Source organism: Camelina sativa, chromosome 1 (assembly GCF_030686135.1).
Source record: "Camelina sativa cultivar CO46 ecotype springtype chromosome 1, ASM3068613v1".
Lineage (NCBI taxonomy): Eukaryota > Viridiplantae > Streptophyta > Magnoliopsida > Brassicales > Brassicaceae > Camelina > Camelina sativa.
The window spans coordinates 11,987,043-12,001,765 of NC_141880.1; the positions used below are offsets into that span (position 1 = coordinate 11,987,043).

Sequence of the window (14,723 nt, forward strand, 5' to 3'; positions counted from 1 at the left end):
CTAAACCCTTCCCCCAAATTTCTTCCACAATCTCTCACATTAGTGTCATACCATTTGAAATCTCTTTCTTAGCAATCTCACAAAAACATTATCTATGGTGCAAAGAGGAGTCCCATTCTGAGCCATATCTCCTTGGACCAAGACCCATCAAACTTCATTTGGATCATAAACCAGACCATTTTTCCCAACCATCAGATGGTACTTACGTACCTTCTTCAAGACATGAGCTCCTAGGTACACAACCCCAATTTAGCTTCCATGTTTGAGTCTTTGAGTCAAAACACTTGGATCGAACTCCATGAATCTGAATCACAATTTTCAATGATACCTCCTCCTACATAAGAAATGGTATAGTCTCTTCAGCATATAGCCTAAGATGGAGTTACTAGACGAAGGTAGATGATTGACCGCCACGAGACAGGGAGCAAATGGGCAAGAGGAGAACGAGGGGATGGGAATGGGACAAAAAGAAATTGCCACTTGGCTGGAATTGAAAATGTGAGGGAGAAGGAGTTAAAGAAAATTTAAAAATTGTAATAAATGAGATGGTAATTTCAAATTTAGAAATTGAGTTTAAATGAATATTAGTAGTTGTTTTTAAAAGATTGAATATTCAATATTCACTATTTAAAGAAATTATAAATAGAAGGATTCCTTTGCGTAAAATCAACTTTAGGACATGGTTCTTTCCAAAAAAAAAAAGAGTGAAATTTTAAATATATTTTTAGAAATAATTAATAATTTTATAATTTTAAATATCTTTTTTTGTTCAAAAATTTTTAAATATCTAAATATATTTGTCGAAATTATCATATAATATATTTTCGATATAAATGTATGTAAATTCAAGAGAAATAATTATTTCTTTAATATATCTTTTATATTTTTTATATACAAAAAGACATGAATCTCTATTTTTTCAAGTTTTCGATTATTTAATAATTGTTCTTGTACGTTTTTTCAGAATACCAATTTGTAATTTATTGGAAAATTTGTTTTCGGAGCTTTTTCATTTCATTGGTTCGGTGTGTTTCTGCAAGAACCGATTATATATAACCTAAACCGAAGAAGAAGAAGAACAAGTCGAGAACACTAAACCCAAAAATGGATAATCAAGAAATGGAATTGGAAGTCTTGGCGCGATTACCATTGAAGAGCATCGCAAGATTCAGATCAACGAGCAAAACATGGAAACGTCTGATCGATTCAAACTTCTTCAGAAATTTCTTCATCTCTCGCAACTCTTCTTCTTCAATCTCGTGGTCAATCATTCAGATGCAACCTCACAAGCTGACACTTGAAATCATAGGTCACCATGGATGCAAAACATGGGGACTTACTCGTTCTCCAGGATCTTTGGTGAGTTTCTTTGTCGAGAGAGCAATCAAGAAGCTACTAGTCTTGGCTTGCACCGATGGATTGGTCTTGCTTTACGCACAAGCTACCGATGGAACTCCTATGTATTATGTTGGAAACACTCTGTTTCAAGAATGGTTTCGAATCCCTCTCCCTCCTTTCCTCTCCTTGCAAGATCTTGAGATATTACGGACCTACGATCGTTTCAGCGACAGTGGATTGGTTACGAAGATGCAGAGTGGTATCGTTTTGAGTTACAAGGTTGTGTGGTTTATCACTCGTTATGATGCTCAAGTCGATTTTGCGATTTACTCATCTGATACAGGGACGTGGGAAACACGAAACGTGACTTGTATTGATTCTATAGTCTGGTATGGTATGCACAACTCAATTGCTTTGAATGGGATTCTTCACTGGATTCACGACAAGATCAGTTCTTTTATAGCCTACGATTTCTATGGTGGTCATGATGATAGATTGTGTAGTATCGTAGATTTCCCAGATAATGGAGAACTTCATAAGTTATCACGTTTTAGGAAAACCATCACGACCTCGGAAGGGTCTATTGTGTATTTCAACGAGTTCCGTGAGAATGGAAACCTAACTTTACGTGTTTGGAGGCTGGTCACGTACATTAGTAGCATTAATGCTCCTGAGGGTCAGTGGCAGCTCATTTGGGATGTCAGCTTGGCGTCTTTGATCGAGTTAAGTATCGATTATTTTCCGGTGGTGATGCATCCTTTGAACTCTGAGATCATCTACTTGTGGAGCAGGGGCAAGAATATGCTGATCTTGTTTAACTTGAGGACACATGCGTTTAGGCTTCACGAGGAAACTGCAGACGATAGCAGCAAGTGTATGGATGGTTGCATCTTGAGTTTTAACGGGTGCAGTGAGTATATGCAGATGCACAATATGGTAGCAATACCACTTTATGGTCCTAACCATCTCCTCTTTTCCCAGTTTGTTCTCCCTCGTTGGATGCAACGTCTCCCTCGTCCCCAGCCTAATTAGTGTCTTCCTCTTAATACGCTAGTCGTCTAATGATCTTCGTTCGTCAGTAACTCTTTTAAGCGATCTCTCTCTAAAACTCTTTGCTTGTGAAGGAGGAACTTGTATTTGTTGCTTTTTTGGGCTTATTCTGGTATTAAGTTTGCATATTCTCAATTGTAAAAGTAAAACAAAAAAAAAAATGAGAGTAGTCAAAACACATAAATGGCCACCCATACATCTCTCCACCAAAATTTACTCGTTTCTTTCTTGACCACAATATCCCAAATAATGCTAAACCCACTATAAATACACTTTTCGTAAAACGAAATAACAGAATCAATCAATCAAAGCTCATTTACTTGATATAATCATGTCGAACTTGCAACAATCCTACAACGCTGGACAGACCAAGGGCCAATCTCAGGTCTCTTCCTTTTTTCTTTTTTCTTTTTCATCCATTACAATTACTCTTGTTTTTGTAGTTATAATATGATGGAATTTGAGTTTTGTTATCAACAAGTACTAAATGTAATAGATTTGGTTTTTGCAGGAGAAGGCTGAGCAATGGACAGAATCTGCCAAGGAAACTGCACACAGCGCCCGCGACAAGACTGCTAACGCGGCTCAGTCCACCAAAGAATCTGCCCAACATGGCCAACAACAAGCCTCTGGTTTCATCCAACAAGTAAGTTTAATCAACTAATGTTTAACTATTGCTAATTATGTATATTCTATAGGAATGAATAATTAGTACGACTACAAAACTGTGTTAATCTATATTAATGTTGATGGGGACAGACTGGAGAGTCAGTGAAGAACATGGCTCAGGGTGCTGTTGATGGTGTCAAAAACACTCTTGGCATCAATGAGAAGAAATGATAAGTAAGAAAACTACTCATATCATAAATTTTTACTTATAAGGAGTTATTAAAATTTTGAAAACTCCTTTTAACTTTTCTAATTAATTTTGTAATAAAGTTATGGACTTTTTTGTACCTGTGTTTTGAAGATTATGCCAAGAGATCTGAAATGTAATAAAATGGTGTAATATTTGCCCACATTATATATGCTAGTGGAGCACTTCCTCGTATCATAGATTTATTTATGCGAATCCGTTTTTATTCTGTCTTTTTATTCTCATGCCACAACAGAAGTTTTTTTTTATTTTGACAAAAAGAGAAACAAAATCTTAAAACCAACCTTGCATATAGCCTAATGATCAGTCACATAGTAACATGATCTAGAAGCTACAATAAATAAATAAACGTACATAAATTCCCTCATGAACACACTACATCCTTCTGCTCATTCACAAAACTCTCTCTTAGATCGTTCTTTTACTCATCAGTCACACATCCATCTGAAGCCGATTGCACGTTCTTGATGTACTGTTTTAGAATAAATCATAAACCATTCATTAGAAACTAATCCAACAGATGTCAAAGAGACTTCAATTACATACATGCATACATACAAAGTATATGAATTCATAATACCTTGTATAGAACTCCGCGGTTAACCTTGTATGCAGGAGCAGTCCATTTCTTTCTACGCTCATTCATTTCTTCGGGTGAAACTTGTGTGTCTATTCTCTTCTTTCCTATGTCAATGGTGATTATGTCTCCATTCTCTACCAGACCGATCGGACCACCCTCCTGCAGATATAAATAGTAAACATACCCGGATAACAGCTTTCAGCATTATTATCTTCACATCCTCATATCACACAAATATCGATTTTAGTATTTGAAAGAACCCAAAATCATCATAACTGCATAAGAGCTGGCTATAAACTATTCCAGCATACCGTTACCATTGTTCCATTTTGCTAAAGCTAAATATGACTGACACAATAGCATTCGTTTTCCGTACACAAAAAATATGGATCTATCAAATTTATCTTGTAATCCAATGAAGCCAGTGGACAGATAGACAAAAAGGGGGAGGGAGAGAGACCTGAGCTTCAGGGCAGATGTGGCCAACAACAAAACCATGTGACCCACCAGAGAACCTACCATCAGTCAGTAATGCACATTCCTGCAGCATCCAATAGCAACATATTGTCACTTTGTATAAGTGTGTATTTTTGAATATGGATAAAGTAGATAAGCGAGTTCTTTAACTTAGAACATAAAAATTGATCAGACTAAGTAAATATCTCAATAACCCAGTAAACTGGTCATACCTTTCCAAGACCGGCACCCATTATTGCACTTGTTGGTGTCAACATCTCAGGCATACCTGGACCTCCTTTAGGGCCCTCTCCTCTGATAACAACAACTGTTCCCTGAAACACAATACATTTTAGCATATAAAGAAATAACGAGCTCTAGAGACGAACTTCATATGAGAATGGAAATTACCTTAAAACCCATCGGGTCTGCTGATATAGCAGCAAGCATAGATTCCTCTCCTTCAAATACAAGCGCAGGACCTAAAATAAGTAGTTCCACTACATAAGCCCTATAATCGAGAAGCATTAGCTAGATATGGAGTGTAAAGAAGGCATTGGAGTGAACCAACTTTACCAGAGAAATATAATCCCTCTTTGCCAGTAATTTTTGCTACAGAACCATCTGGTGCAAGGTCTCCTCTCAAGATTTGTATGTGTCCAGTCTCCTTGATTGGATTTGACACAGGTCTAATTATCTCCTGGAAAATATATCAAAATTAATAAGAAAACTTTATAACTAACATCCATCATAAATAAGAAGAAACAGCCAGAGGATTCTAATGAGATAACTAATAACATTACAAATAATCCTACCTGCCCTTCTGTTAAGCTGGGGACGTTTTCTAAATTTTGAGCCAAAGTCTGCCCTGTGACTGGTAAGGAGATACAAAAGCGTAGTTATGTAATCAGTTTTATAAGTACTTTCACATCAACCCAAAATGCTAAGGGAGTTTATAAAACGTTTTGGGCATTAATACCTGTCATACAATCCCCATCCATAAATCCATGCTCTAATAAAAAGCGAAGAACAGCTGGTGTGCCACCAATCTGTAGATCAAACAACAAAACTTACAAAAATGATCAACGGAAAACACATAAGTAATAAGCAAAACGATTTTGCCAAAGCCCGCACCTTATGTATATCCTCCATAACATATTTCCCACTGGGTTTAAGATCTGCCAGAAATGGAACCGCATCGCTGACCTTCTGAAAATCACTAAGGGTCAACTCCAAACCAACAGACCTGAAATCATTTCAAGTCATTACTTTGGTCCATTGCTTTCCATGCTCATAATACAAAGCAAAACAAATCAATCTGTCACCTTGCAATAGCAATTAGATGCAATACAGCATTTGTAGATCCCCCAAGGGCCATGACAGTAACCATTGCATTACGAAGTGATTGTGGAGTGATAATGTCCCGTGGTTTCAAGTCCATCTTAAGCAATTCTAAAAGATATTTACCAGCTAAACGGCACTCGTCCAATTTCAATGGGTCTTCGGCTGGTATCGAAGAGCTTCAAAAAAAGAATAAGCAAATATATGAATCTTTGGAATAAGCATTTTGCAAAATACAGTTTAGAATCTCCAATGTGCTTTCTATTAAGCATGAATCTGTCAAAATGTTTGAATTTGGTCTTCAGGACTGAAAGCCTCACCTGTAAGGAAGGGACATTCCCATGGCTTCGATTGCAGAAGCCATTGTGTTAGCTGTGTACATACCACCACAGGCTCCAGCTCCAGGACATGAATGATGGAGGACAGTCTTTCTCTGTTCATCACTTATAGAACCACTAACAAATTCTCCATAACTCTGAAATACAAAATGGGAAAACATCATGAATCCCACAAGTACTAGAGCGATTTGACACCACAGTCACCAAGATTTTTTGTAAACTTATCCCAAAATTGAAAAACTCAACGAAGTCTCATAAATAAACTTCAGAATTTAGAAACAAGAAGTTGATAGAAGAAAAGATACCTGGAAAGCAGATACTATGTCATACGTCTTTTCTTGAAAATGGCCAGGCTGCAATTATATCAAAGCAATGTCAATAAGGTATCAAACTAGTCACAAGGGTTTAGGGTTTAATGATCTGTTCCTCTCATCAATTTGATAAGTAAAGTACCTTAATGGTTCCACCATAAACCATAATGCCTGGTCTGTTAAGCCTTCCCATAGCCATAATAGTTCCAGGCATCTAAAAAAATAGCACAAAACAACAATAGAACAAATCAACCACACATCCATGGAGATAAAGAAAGAGGGGCACACTCCATATACACAACAACACAAAAGAGAGGGCAAAGCTCACATTTTTATCACAACCAGGAATAGAAATGTTGCCATCATACCACTGAGCACTCATCACAGTCTCAATACTATCAGCAATCAAATCCCTAGACTGCAAACTAAAACACATCCCTCTTGTTCCCATAGAGATAGCATCACTAACACCAATCGTATTAAACCTAAACCCAACCATCCCAGCATTCTCAACTCCTTCTTTCACAGCCTCAGACAACTTCAGCAAATGCATATTACAAGTGTTCCCTTCGTACCACACCGACGAGATACCAACTTGGGGTTTCAGCAAATCGTCGTCTGATAAACCCACACCGTGAAGAATCGCTTGAGACCCACCTTGGGATTTGGGTTCAGTGATTCTCGAGCTGTACTTGTTGAGCTTGTTGGAGTCAGTGGCGGGTGGGGAAGGATCAGCGGTCACGGATTGAACAGAGCAGGAGAAGGTTGAGGGGCGGTTGCGAGAGTTGACATTGTGGGAAGGGTGGAGAGGTTTACAGGGGAAGAGAGTGGCGCGTGGGGAGAAGATGGTGGCTTGCATGACGATGGTGGCTTAGCTTTGGCGGCGGCGTGTGGAGGAGACACTTCAAAAAGTGAAAACTCTGATGAGACTGAGAAGGAGATAAAAATGGTCAGATACAAATATAAATAATAGGGTTTTTTGGTAATTTCTGAACCGTTTAGTACAAATTGGGAAATGTTTGGTTTAATTAGCCGGTTTGGTATATTTGATTTAAGTTAGTGGTAGACTGGTAGGTAAGGGTGTCAAATCGGGTTCAATCGGGTCTGAAATAACCAATCGGAAAAAGATAAATACTGGGTTCCGTTTAACTCGTTGGTTTTATATACGAGATTGGTTTTAAAAGATTAGGGGTGTCAAATCAAAGTTTAGTTGATTCAAGTTGTGTTAAAGTTGTAATGAAATATTTGGCTATAAAATTGCATTGAAGAGATAATAAATTGGTTTGTCTCATGTTTTTTTTTGTTCATAATCAATACCGCAACAGAAATCAAACCATATCTATAATACAAAAAAAAAAAACCCCTAAAATACCATATTTATAAAATAGGAGTCAAGTAGAATATATATATTCTATTATAAAAAAAAATCTTCAAATTGAAATAAATGTTGTTAAAAAGGATAAAGCCTCAAAAAATATAAAAACTGAACCAAACACAACCACACGATTTTTGAGTGTTTTTAATCTTTCATTAACTTTGAGGTATCATCCAAAACAAAACAGAAAAAACAAAGAAAAGCGAACCGGAAATCGGGTTGGTTTTCAGTCTACCACTCCTTGGATACAAAATCGCAGAAAAATACATTCCAATTGAGAGATGTCCTAAGATCGAAAGAACGAGGGTAAGAAAGAATCAACATTCTCAATTAGAACTATAAGTATTTGATTAGATCAAAGTTGAGCTATTATAATTTATAAGAACCATTTTTGATTTAATGCAAATCAAATTTCGGAAAAAAAAATTATTGTGCATCAAAGTTGCAGTTCTTTGGAAATGAAATGGTTCATGATCACTATTTGCTAATTAAATAATTGCAACAGGAGTAAGTATCTTACTAAAAAATAAATGATTTGTGAAAAATCTTTGATGGGTCATGTGCTTTTTGAACTCATAGTGATATGAATTTTACTATATTCCAAATATATTTCTCTTTGTAAAACAACCAAAAGAGAAATAAATAATAATATGACATTGTGGATCAAGATTCTCTGACGAGTACTGATATGACTGTTTTTGCAGATGACTATTTGACAAAAAGAGTTTTATGTACATTCGACACATTTGGTCTTCAATATCAACAGATTCATTGATGCTAATGATACTGTCCTCTTCTTCTTCTTCTTTTTGCTTCCAAGTATCTTCAAACTCTGTCTCAATATGTCAATCTCTCTTTCTTTCTCGTACTTTTGTCTATCCATCAAACTTATTTTCTCTTTTAGTGTCTCAATTGTCTCTTCTTTAACTCTAACTTCATCTCTTAAATCTTCAACAGTCTTTGCTTCTTTTTCTTCCTCTTCTTTTTCTTCTTTCTCAAGTTTCATTTGCATTATTGCTTCTCCTACAAAAGAAAAAAAAAAACATTTTAAAGATCATCCATACTTTTTTCTCACACTAAGTTGAGTAGAGTTGAGTGTTTTTTTACCAGAGGAAGTCGTGTGGATTATGAGATGATCAAGCTCTTTCTTGATAGCTAAATAGAGTTGTTTCCATTTCTCAACGGCTTCATCTCTCACTGCTCTCTCTACACACATCTCCTCAACTACCCACTTCCAATACTCTCTTTCCTCTGTGGTTGTTGTTGTTGTCTTTGCTTCCTCTCTCTCCTCAAGTTTCTCCCTTAGTCTCCTCACTTCCTCTCTCAGCTTCTTCCTCTCTTTCCTCCACTCTCTCTCCGCCTCTTTACGCTGAGCGAACATCACCTTCTCTCTCTCATCTCTCTCTTTAACCATGGGTCTTCTTGATCCTCTGCTTTTCTCTTTCGACGTCTCCTTCACACTTTTCATACGTTTTCCTCTCACTTGCTTGCTTGTGCATCCACCCATATCTAATCTTGCGAATGTTTCTTCTTCTTCTTCGATCTTTCTTTTTCCTTTAATAACATGGAGGAATAAGAATATTTTAACAAAGGAGTATCTCACTTTTTTTTTCCTCTCAAACCTATGTTGTTGTCTTATTTATTGATGTAGAGAGGCTCTCCTTCATTCAATGAAGAGAAGTCATAATTGTGAATGAGTTAGCTCCACTAGTACTACACTACCATTTATATATGGCCCCTTCTAAAAAGAGCATCTCAAATCAGTAAATATCTCTAGCTTTGTTTTTTCACACACTACAGTAAAAAGGTAAAATTAAAGATTGGTGGAATGGAATAAATTAAATGGGAAGTGATATGGGAGATGTCAGAAGGGAAGGTGGAGAATTGTGTTAGAAGATTAGGTTTAAGGACATGGAAAACTACAAGACTATACTCTCATCCATTACCACAATTAATAGTGTGGGCTTTCATTGTTTTTTCACATGGTCCATGACCATCATCAACTATTTGGACACATCCCTCTCTCTTTGTTATATATTATATACTCTATAAGACCATAACTCTATAGTTACTATTTTCATTTCATATTACTAATCAGTTTCCAGAGTCACAAGTCTCCAAAAAATAGATAATATGTGGGTAGATGTCACATTAGGAGGTGAATAGAGAGACCTGTTTTTGAGTGGCTCAAGGGTCAAATTAATCATATAGAGAAAGAGACAAAAGTAAGACTGTTGTCTAATCACAAATCTTATTCATACTGAATAGTTTATGTTTTTAGGTTTTACAGCCACATAATCAATTAAAAATATTAGATTGGTCCCACGATTTTTGTTTGTGAGAATGAGAATTTAGTAATGTGTTTGGCTGGTTGAAGCTGTAACTTCACGTGAACTTCCCTTTTAATCCGGCAAACTCTGTCCTTAATTATTTCTTGGTTTTATCTAATCTTTTCTATTTTTTAGAAGAATCATTAATCAATACTACTTAGTGTTTTGGTCTCCCTAATTTGGTCGTTCTTTTGCATCTTTTGGTGAAAACATTGATAAAGCTTCTTAGTTAATGGTTTACCTTGAGATAATTAGAAAGGCACAGTAAATGGTGTTTTTGGTCAGCAAGTTTTGAGATTGAGATTAATGTAGGCCATAACCTACCTGGTGTGTAGCAAGTAGTAACTATTGTTTCCAACTAGTTTCGGGTATAAATGTTGTTTAGGCATTAAGCAAATACTTTCTTACCCAAATTGTACAATCCAAATGACCCACACCCACACATAATGTTTGTAAGTGGACAATGCCATATTACCTATGTGGATTGTGGTAGCTAGTTTACGGTCTAAGTTCATTTTGATTTGTTGTGTACTTTAGCACTGTTCGTATAATTGCTTGGTCAAGACCATCATATGAGTTTTATACATCCTCCAATAGTCCAATGAATAAAACTCATATGATGGTCTTGACCAAGCAATTATACGAACAGTGCTAAAAACACAACAAATCAAAACTAAAGAAGGCACATCTTTGCAACTATTGTAATAAATTTTACATTAAAGAGTATATACATCTTTTAGCATATATTATAAGTAGTAGAATGAATGTCACAACCTGACCGAAAAATACCAGAGCTGTGGCATACATTTTGATTTTACTAACAATACGTACACAAACTCCAACAAGCCTAAACATCTTTTCGGCATCATCACAGAACTATTCGATCATAAGGGATCGCATACAGACATAAACCATCGAACCATGCCACAATCTATGTCTCTCTAGTGAGTGAGAGCCACTGCAGCTTCTTGAACCAGCGGCTGAGTAACGTGCACAAAATGCTCAGCTTCACGCTCAACTTCTTCCCAACACCTATGAGAGTCTCTTCCTTCGCCCATTTTCTTCACAAACGCTACAAATTTCCCCCAGTTATTCGCCTGAAACAACTCCGGGTTCATCCTTAGGTAAGTAAATGCACACATCTCTCGCTTTTCTCCCTCGCTGTTCTGATCGAAGCTCAGCGCTGTGGCCTTGAGGATCTGCTCGTGCGCATAGTCATCGTACCTAGGCAATGCGTTTTCACCAGCTAGAGGAACTTCTGCGGCCAGAGTGGCTAGAGCCACCTGGTTAACTAGCTTCTCTGGTGCACAAAGCGCGTCCTGAGGCTGTTCGTGGTCCCTCATCTCGATACATGTGAAGTTGAATATGGCGTTGTGTCTGGCTAACATTTGGGCGATCGGTAGGTACCCATCTCTGAACCTTGTGTTGTAGTATCCCGCTGTGAGCTCAGGGGCGTGAGAACGGGTCCCGTAGTGCCAGTGGATTCCAGCGATTTTGACAGATATTTTGACACCCGTGCTTTCGAATATCGATTTGGCTGATGAAAGAATCCGCTCACCATGATCTAGCAGCATCTGAGAGTACCACGAGAGGAAGAACTCTCCGTACTCTGTGTTCCAACCACCATCTTCTTTTTTGAAGAACTGAGTGTCTTCTGGCCAGTTATTGTAGTGACCAGCATCGGTTGGACCAGTACTACCCCACTCTGGCTTCCCATAAGCCTCAGCTGCTGCTTTCAAGCTGCTTAGTGAGTACTGCATCAATCAAAGCAAGTAAAATAATTTAGCATTACATTCTTTGCAAAACGAATCAGAGGCTATCCATCTGTGATTTGCGGTAATTACCTTATCATAGCACTGGAAGGCTCCAATCCCTGGGAACTTCCATGTACCCTCTTGCTCGGGGTACGAAGGGTAACGCAGCTCTCCTGCAGGTCCCATTCCCACTTGGATTTCCTGAAAAAAATGAAAAAATGATTTCCAAACTCAGGCTTCTAACCAAAACATTGTTGAGGAACAAAGAGAGTCAAAGAAGCATGTTCTAAAATGATGCACGAAACGGAGAAAAGAAGCTAAAACATACCACAATGGTGTCTCCAAGAAGATGCTTGAAGTTGTCTCTGAAAGCACGCATGAAATCCCCATAGCACTGCACGGGAGTTCTACCTTTAAGAACTGGAAGTGTATCCGCACCAAGTGATACATACTCATGGTTCCTTCTTCCCCACTGATCAGTGTATGCAAGCTCTGGGTCCTTGTCAACCTCTTCAATAACCCACTGAGGCAGAGGAATACTGAAGAAAAAACAAAAAATTCCCAATTAGAACCCAACATTTCATTAGTGAATGATACGACAATGACTTCTTCACTCTTATATGAGGTAACTCTATATTGAAGACATAAAAATAAGTCATTGGTCCATATAAAAGAAACGTCTTGACTACAAAATCCATCTTTTGTAATCAATCTTGAAAGAGATATAAGACCGACAGAAAAAACCAAAAAGACCCGAAAGGAGTATAGAGTTTCGCAAGGAGAAAACAACAGAGAAAAAGACGAACAAGTTGCTTAATGTTTAATTTGAGACGCTCACGTAACAAAGGAAAAAAAAAACAAGAAAAAAGATGTGGCTCTTAAACTCTTGAAACTATCACTTTCTTCTTGAACATTGTATCATCACGTGTCACAGCAATTCCCGTACACGTTACTCAATCAATCACTTCAAAGTTTAATTACAATCTGCAATCCTAAAATTCCTCTCTAATCAAACTAACCATTCACAGAATCTCAATGTTATATCAAACCTCTGCCTAGAGTTAAAAATCCCCAATCCTAAGTATCATAACAAACACACAAATCCTTAAACAAACTAAAGAGATTGAACAAAAGAGAGAGAGAGAGAGAGAGAGATACGTACGTTACAGAGTCACCAACGTTACCACCACACTGATGAAACGACATAACAGCTTGAACCTTAAGCCCAAGCTTCTTAGCCATCTCAAGCAACTCACTATAACCACCCCAATTATAAGTACCAGGAGACTCCTTCTCAACCAAACCCCACCACACATCAATCATAATCCCTTCAACACCAGCACTCTTCAACGCCTGCAAACTCGCTTTCATCGCCTTCCTCCGATTCACCGTATTCCCCATCGTAACACTATCGAGCGGCATCATAACAAACACAGGAACACCTCCTCCTTCTCTCTTTTCCACAATCCCTCCTTCTTTATACGTTCTCTGTACCTCCTCCATAGTCTCAACTCCGCTCTCCACCGCGTAAGCTTTACACGCCACCGACAGATCCGCACGCGTCGCACCTAAAACAGGACTCATCGGAGGCGATGGATCTGTCCCGTGAGACTTGTAGTTTCGATTCATCGGTTTAGAGGACATCATCATCCTCGCCGATGGTGGTGAAGCAGATAACATCGACGAATCGGTCATTTCGCCGGATTTGATCGGAGTTCCGGCGAGTACTCCGAGCTGATGCGATATATTAAGCGCCATTTTTTTTTTCTCACTCTCTATTACGAATCAAACAAGAATCGATCGTTTGAATATTCCTTCTTTGAATCTTTATTGAGATTTGTTGTTGTTTTTGTTGTGTGTGTGAGGGGAAGAGATCTGAGAAGATGAAGAAAGGGGGAAGATATTTATAGGGGAGAAAAAAAAAGGATAAGATTATAATAATATATTTGGTAATTTAAAATGGGTGATCGAGTGACACGTGTAAAAACGTATGATGTGGATAAAGAGATCTTTTTTTAGAGTCTGAAGAGTTTGGACGGTGGGGTTAGCTGTGCGCGTGATCTTTTTTCTAGCAGACGCGCTTTTTAGCCTCATGTTATTTTTTTTTGTGGTTACCAGAAAATATATATATTTGTTATTGTTGTGGATTTTATAATGAAATTAAATAAAAGTATGACTTTATTTTTGTAATCACGGGTTTTATTAGGTGAAGAGGTGAGATAACATTTTTTCTTATGAAGCCAAACGGGGATAGTGATAGTAGTGTTGGTTTTATAACGTTCCTATCTGATGAAACGTTACGTGTTTTCATTTAATTTGGTTAGTTTTGTAAATGTATAAATATAGATGGAAATAACAACATATGATTAGTTGTTTTTATTAAGCATACAGTATATGAATACGTGGTTAAGGTAATCTAAATGAGCCAAAATGATAACGCGAAGTTATCCGGTAGCTTTTTTCTCAGTTTAAGGTTGTAAAATACAGTTTAAATTTGTGGGTTTTGAAATAATTTATAAAATCCGAAATTTCTATTAACATATACCACATTAAAACTATGATTCTTTTTTGTTAACCTTCAAAAAATAGAAAAATACTGTTTAGAAATTAGAACCTTGAATGCTTTGCACAAGCCTTAATTTTGCGGAGGCTTTTGGTTTTAGTACTATGAAGTGAAGAAGGGAGTGTGTAGCGTAATGGAATGGAGAAAATATTATAATACGTACATCAACTTTGAGTAAAAAATAAGTTAGACTCACAGTGGATACTTTAATTTAGTTGTGAAAAAACATCACTTGCACGAAATAGATGCATGCTTAGTGAAGCATGGTAGAGATGGTAAAATTGTTTGGGATTTATTACTCCATATGGTCACATGTAACTATGTAAAGTGATCACCAATATAATATAATCCACTCAGTCATCAATTTCTAGAATTTATACAACACCAAAAAACAGATTTTAGATTTTAGA

The 14,723-nt window shown here is 37.2% G+C and overlaps 4 protein-coding genes and 1 pseudogene across 4 annotated transcripts; 2 read left to right on the forward strand and 3 right to left on the reverse strand.

Annotated features, from left to right (window-relative positions):
* The first annotated feature begins 1,080 nt into the window (after positions 1–1,080).
* LOC104789314 (putative F-box protein At3g23950 pseudogene) lies at positions 1,081–2,514 on the forward strand (annotated as a pseudogene).
* Positions 2,515–2,665: 151 nt separating this feature from the next.
* Positions 2,666–3,439, forward strand: LOC104789331 (uncharacterized). The gene is made up of 3 exons (XM_010515051.3): positions 2,666–2,773; positions 2,900–3,034; positions 3,148–3,439. Exons 1-3 carry the CDS (start codon positions 2,720–2,722, stop codon positions 3,226–3,228), a joined length of 270 nt encoding a protein of 89 aa, XP_010513353.1. The 5' UTR covers positions 2,666–2,719; the 3' UTR covers positions 3,229–3,439.
* A 7-nt stretch (positions 3,440–3,446) lies between these two features.
* LOC104789324 (dihydroxy-acid dehydratase, chloroplastic) lies at positions 3,447–7,275 on the reverse strand. Its single transcript, XM_010515045.3, has 14 exons — positions 6,620–7,275; positions 6,434–6,505; positions 6,286–6,333; positions 5,963–6,117; positions 5,627–5,821; positions 5,436–5,547; positions 5,281–5,350; positions 5,117–5,175; positions 4,878–5,001; positions 4,713–4,783; positions 4,535–4,636; positions 4,306–4,386; positions 3,846–4,004; positions 3,447–3,737 (listed from the first exon to the last, which is right to left on the reverse strand). Exons 1-14 carry the CDS (start codon positions 7,148–7,150, stop codon positions 3,687–3,689), a joined length of 1,830 nt encoding a protein of 609 aa, XP_010513347.1. The 5' UTR covers positions 7,151–7,275; the 3' UTR covers positions 3,447–3,686.
* A 970-nt stretch (positions 7,276–8,245) lies between these two features.
* Positions 8,246–10,535, reverse strand: LOC104789342 (uncharacterized). Its single transcript, XM_010515060.3, has 2 exons — positions 8,774–10,535; positions 8,246–8,689 (listed from the first exon to the last, which is right to left on the reverse strand). Exons 1-2 carry the CDS (start codon positions 9,171–9,173, stop codon positions 8,394–8,396), a joined length of 696 nt encoding a protein of 231 aa, XP_010513362.2. The 5' UTR covers positions 9,174–10,535; the 3' UTR covers positions 8,246–8,393.
* A 150-nt stretch (positions 10,536–10,685) lies between these two features.
* Positions 10,686–13,992, reverse strand: LOC104789351 (beta-amylase 1, chloroplastic). Its single transcript, XM_010515069.3, has 4 exons — positions 12,913–13,992; positions 12,079–12,289; positions 11,841–11,951; positions 10,686–11,750 (listed from the first exon to the last, which is right to left on the reverse strand). Exons 1-4 carry the CDS (start codon positions 13,506–13,508, stop codon positions 10,938–10,940), a joined length of 1,731 nt encoding a protein of 576 aa, XP_010513371.1. The 5' UTR covers positions 13,509–13,992; the 3' UTR covers positions 10,686–10,937.
* Between the last annotated feature and the right edge of the window lie 731 nt (positions 13,993–14,723).

Bases quoted from the DNA above. Each gene is read 5' to 3' on its own strand.
- LOC104789331 (XM_010515051.3), top strand. From the start codon at position 2,720: ATGTCGAACTTGCAACAATCCTACAACGCTGGACAGACCAAGGGCCAA. The intron at 2,774-2,899 runs GTCTCTTCCTTT...TGGTTTTTGCAG, and splicing joins AGACCAAGGGCCAATCTCAG to GAGAAGGCTGAGCAATGGAC. The intron at 3,035-3,147 runs GTAAGTTTAATC...TGATGGGGACAG, and splicing joins CCTCTGGTTTCATCCAACAA to ACTGGAGAGTCAGTGAAGAA.
- LOC104789324 (XM_010515045.3), bottom strand. From the start codon at position 7,150: ATGCAAGCCACCATCTTCTCCCCACGCGCCACTCTCTTCCCCTGTAAA. The intron at 6,118-6,285 runs GTATCTTTTCTT...TTTGTATTTCAG, and splicing joins ACATAGTATCTGCTTTCCAG to AGTTATGGAGAATTTGTTAG. The intron at 5,822-5,962 runs GTGAGGCTTTCA...CTTTTTTTGAAG, and splicing joins GGAATGTCCCTTCCTTACAG to CTCTTCGATACCAGCCGAAG.
- LOC104789342 (XM_010515060.3), bottom strand. From the start codon at position 9,173: ATGGGTGGATGCACAAGCAAGCAAGTGAGAGGAAAACGTATGAAAAGT. The intron at 8,690-8,773 runs GTAAAAAAACAC...TTTCTTTTGTAG, and splicing joins AATCCACACGACTTCCTCTG to GAGAAGCAATAATGCAAATG.
- LOC104789351 (XM_010515069.3), bottom strand. From the start codon at position 13,508: ATGGCGCTTAATATATCGCATCAGCTCGGAGTACTCGCCGGAACTCCG. The intron at 12,290-12,912 runs GTACGTATCTCT...TTTTTTCTTCAG, and splicing joins AACGTTGGTGACTCTGTAAC to TATTCCTCTGCCTCAGTGGG. The intron at 11,751-11,840 runs GTAATTACCGCA...TGATTGATGCAG, and splicing joins CCTTCCAGTGCTATGATAAG to TACTCACTAAGCAGCTTGAA.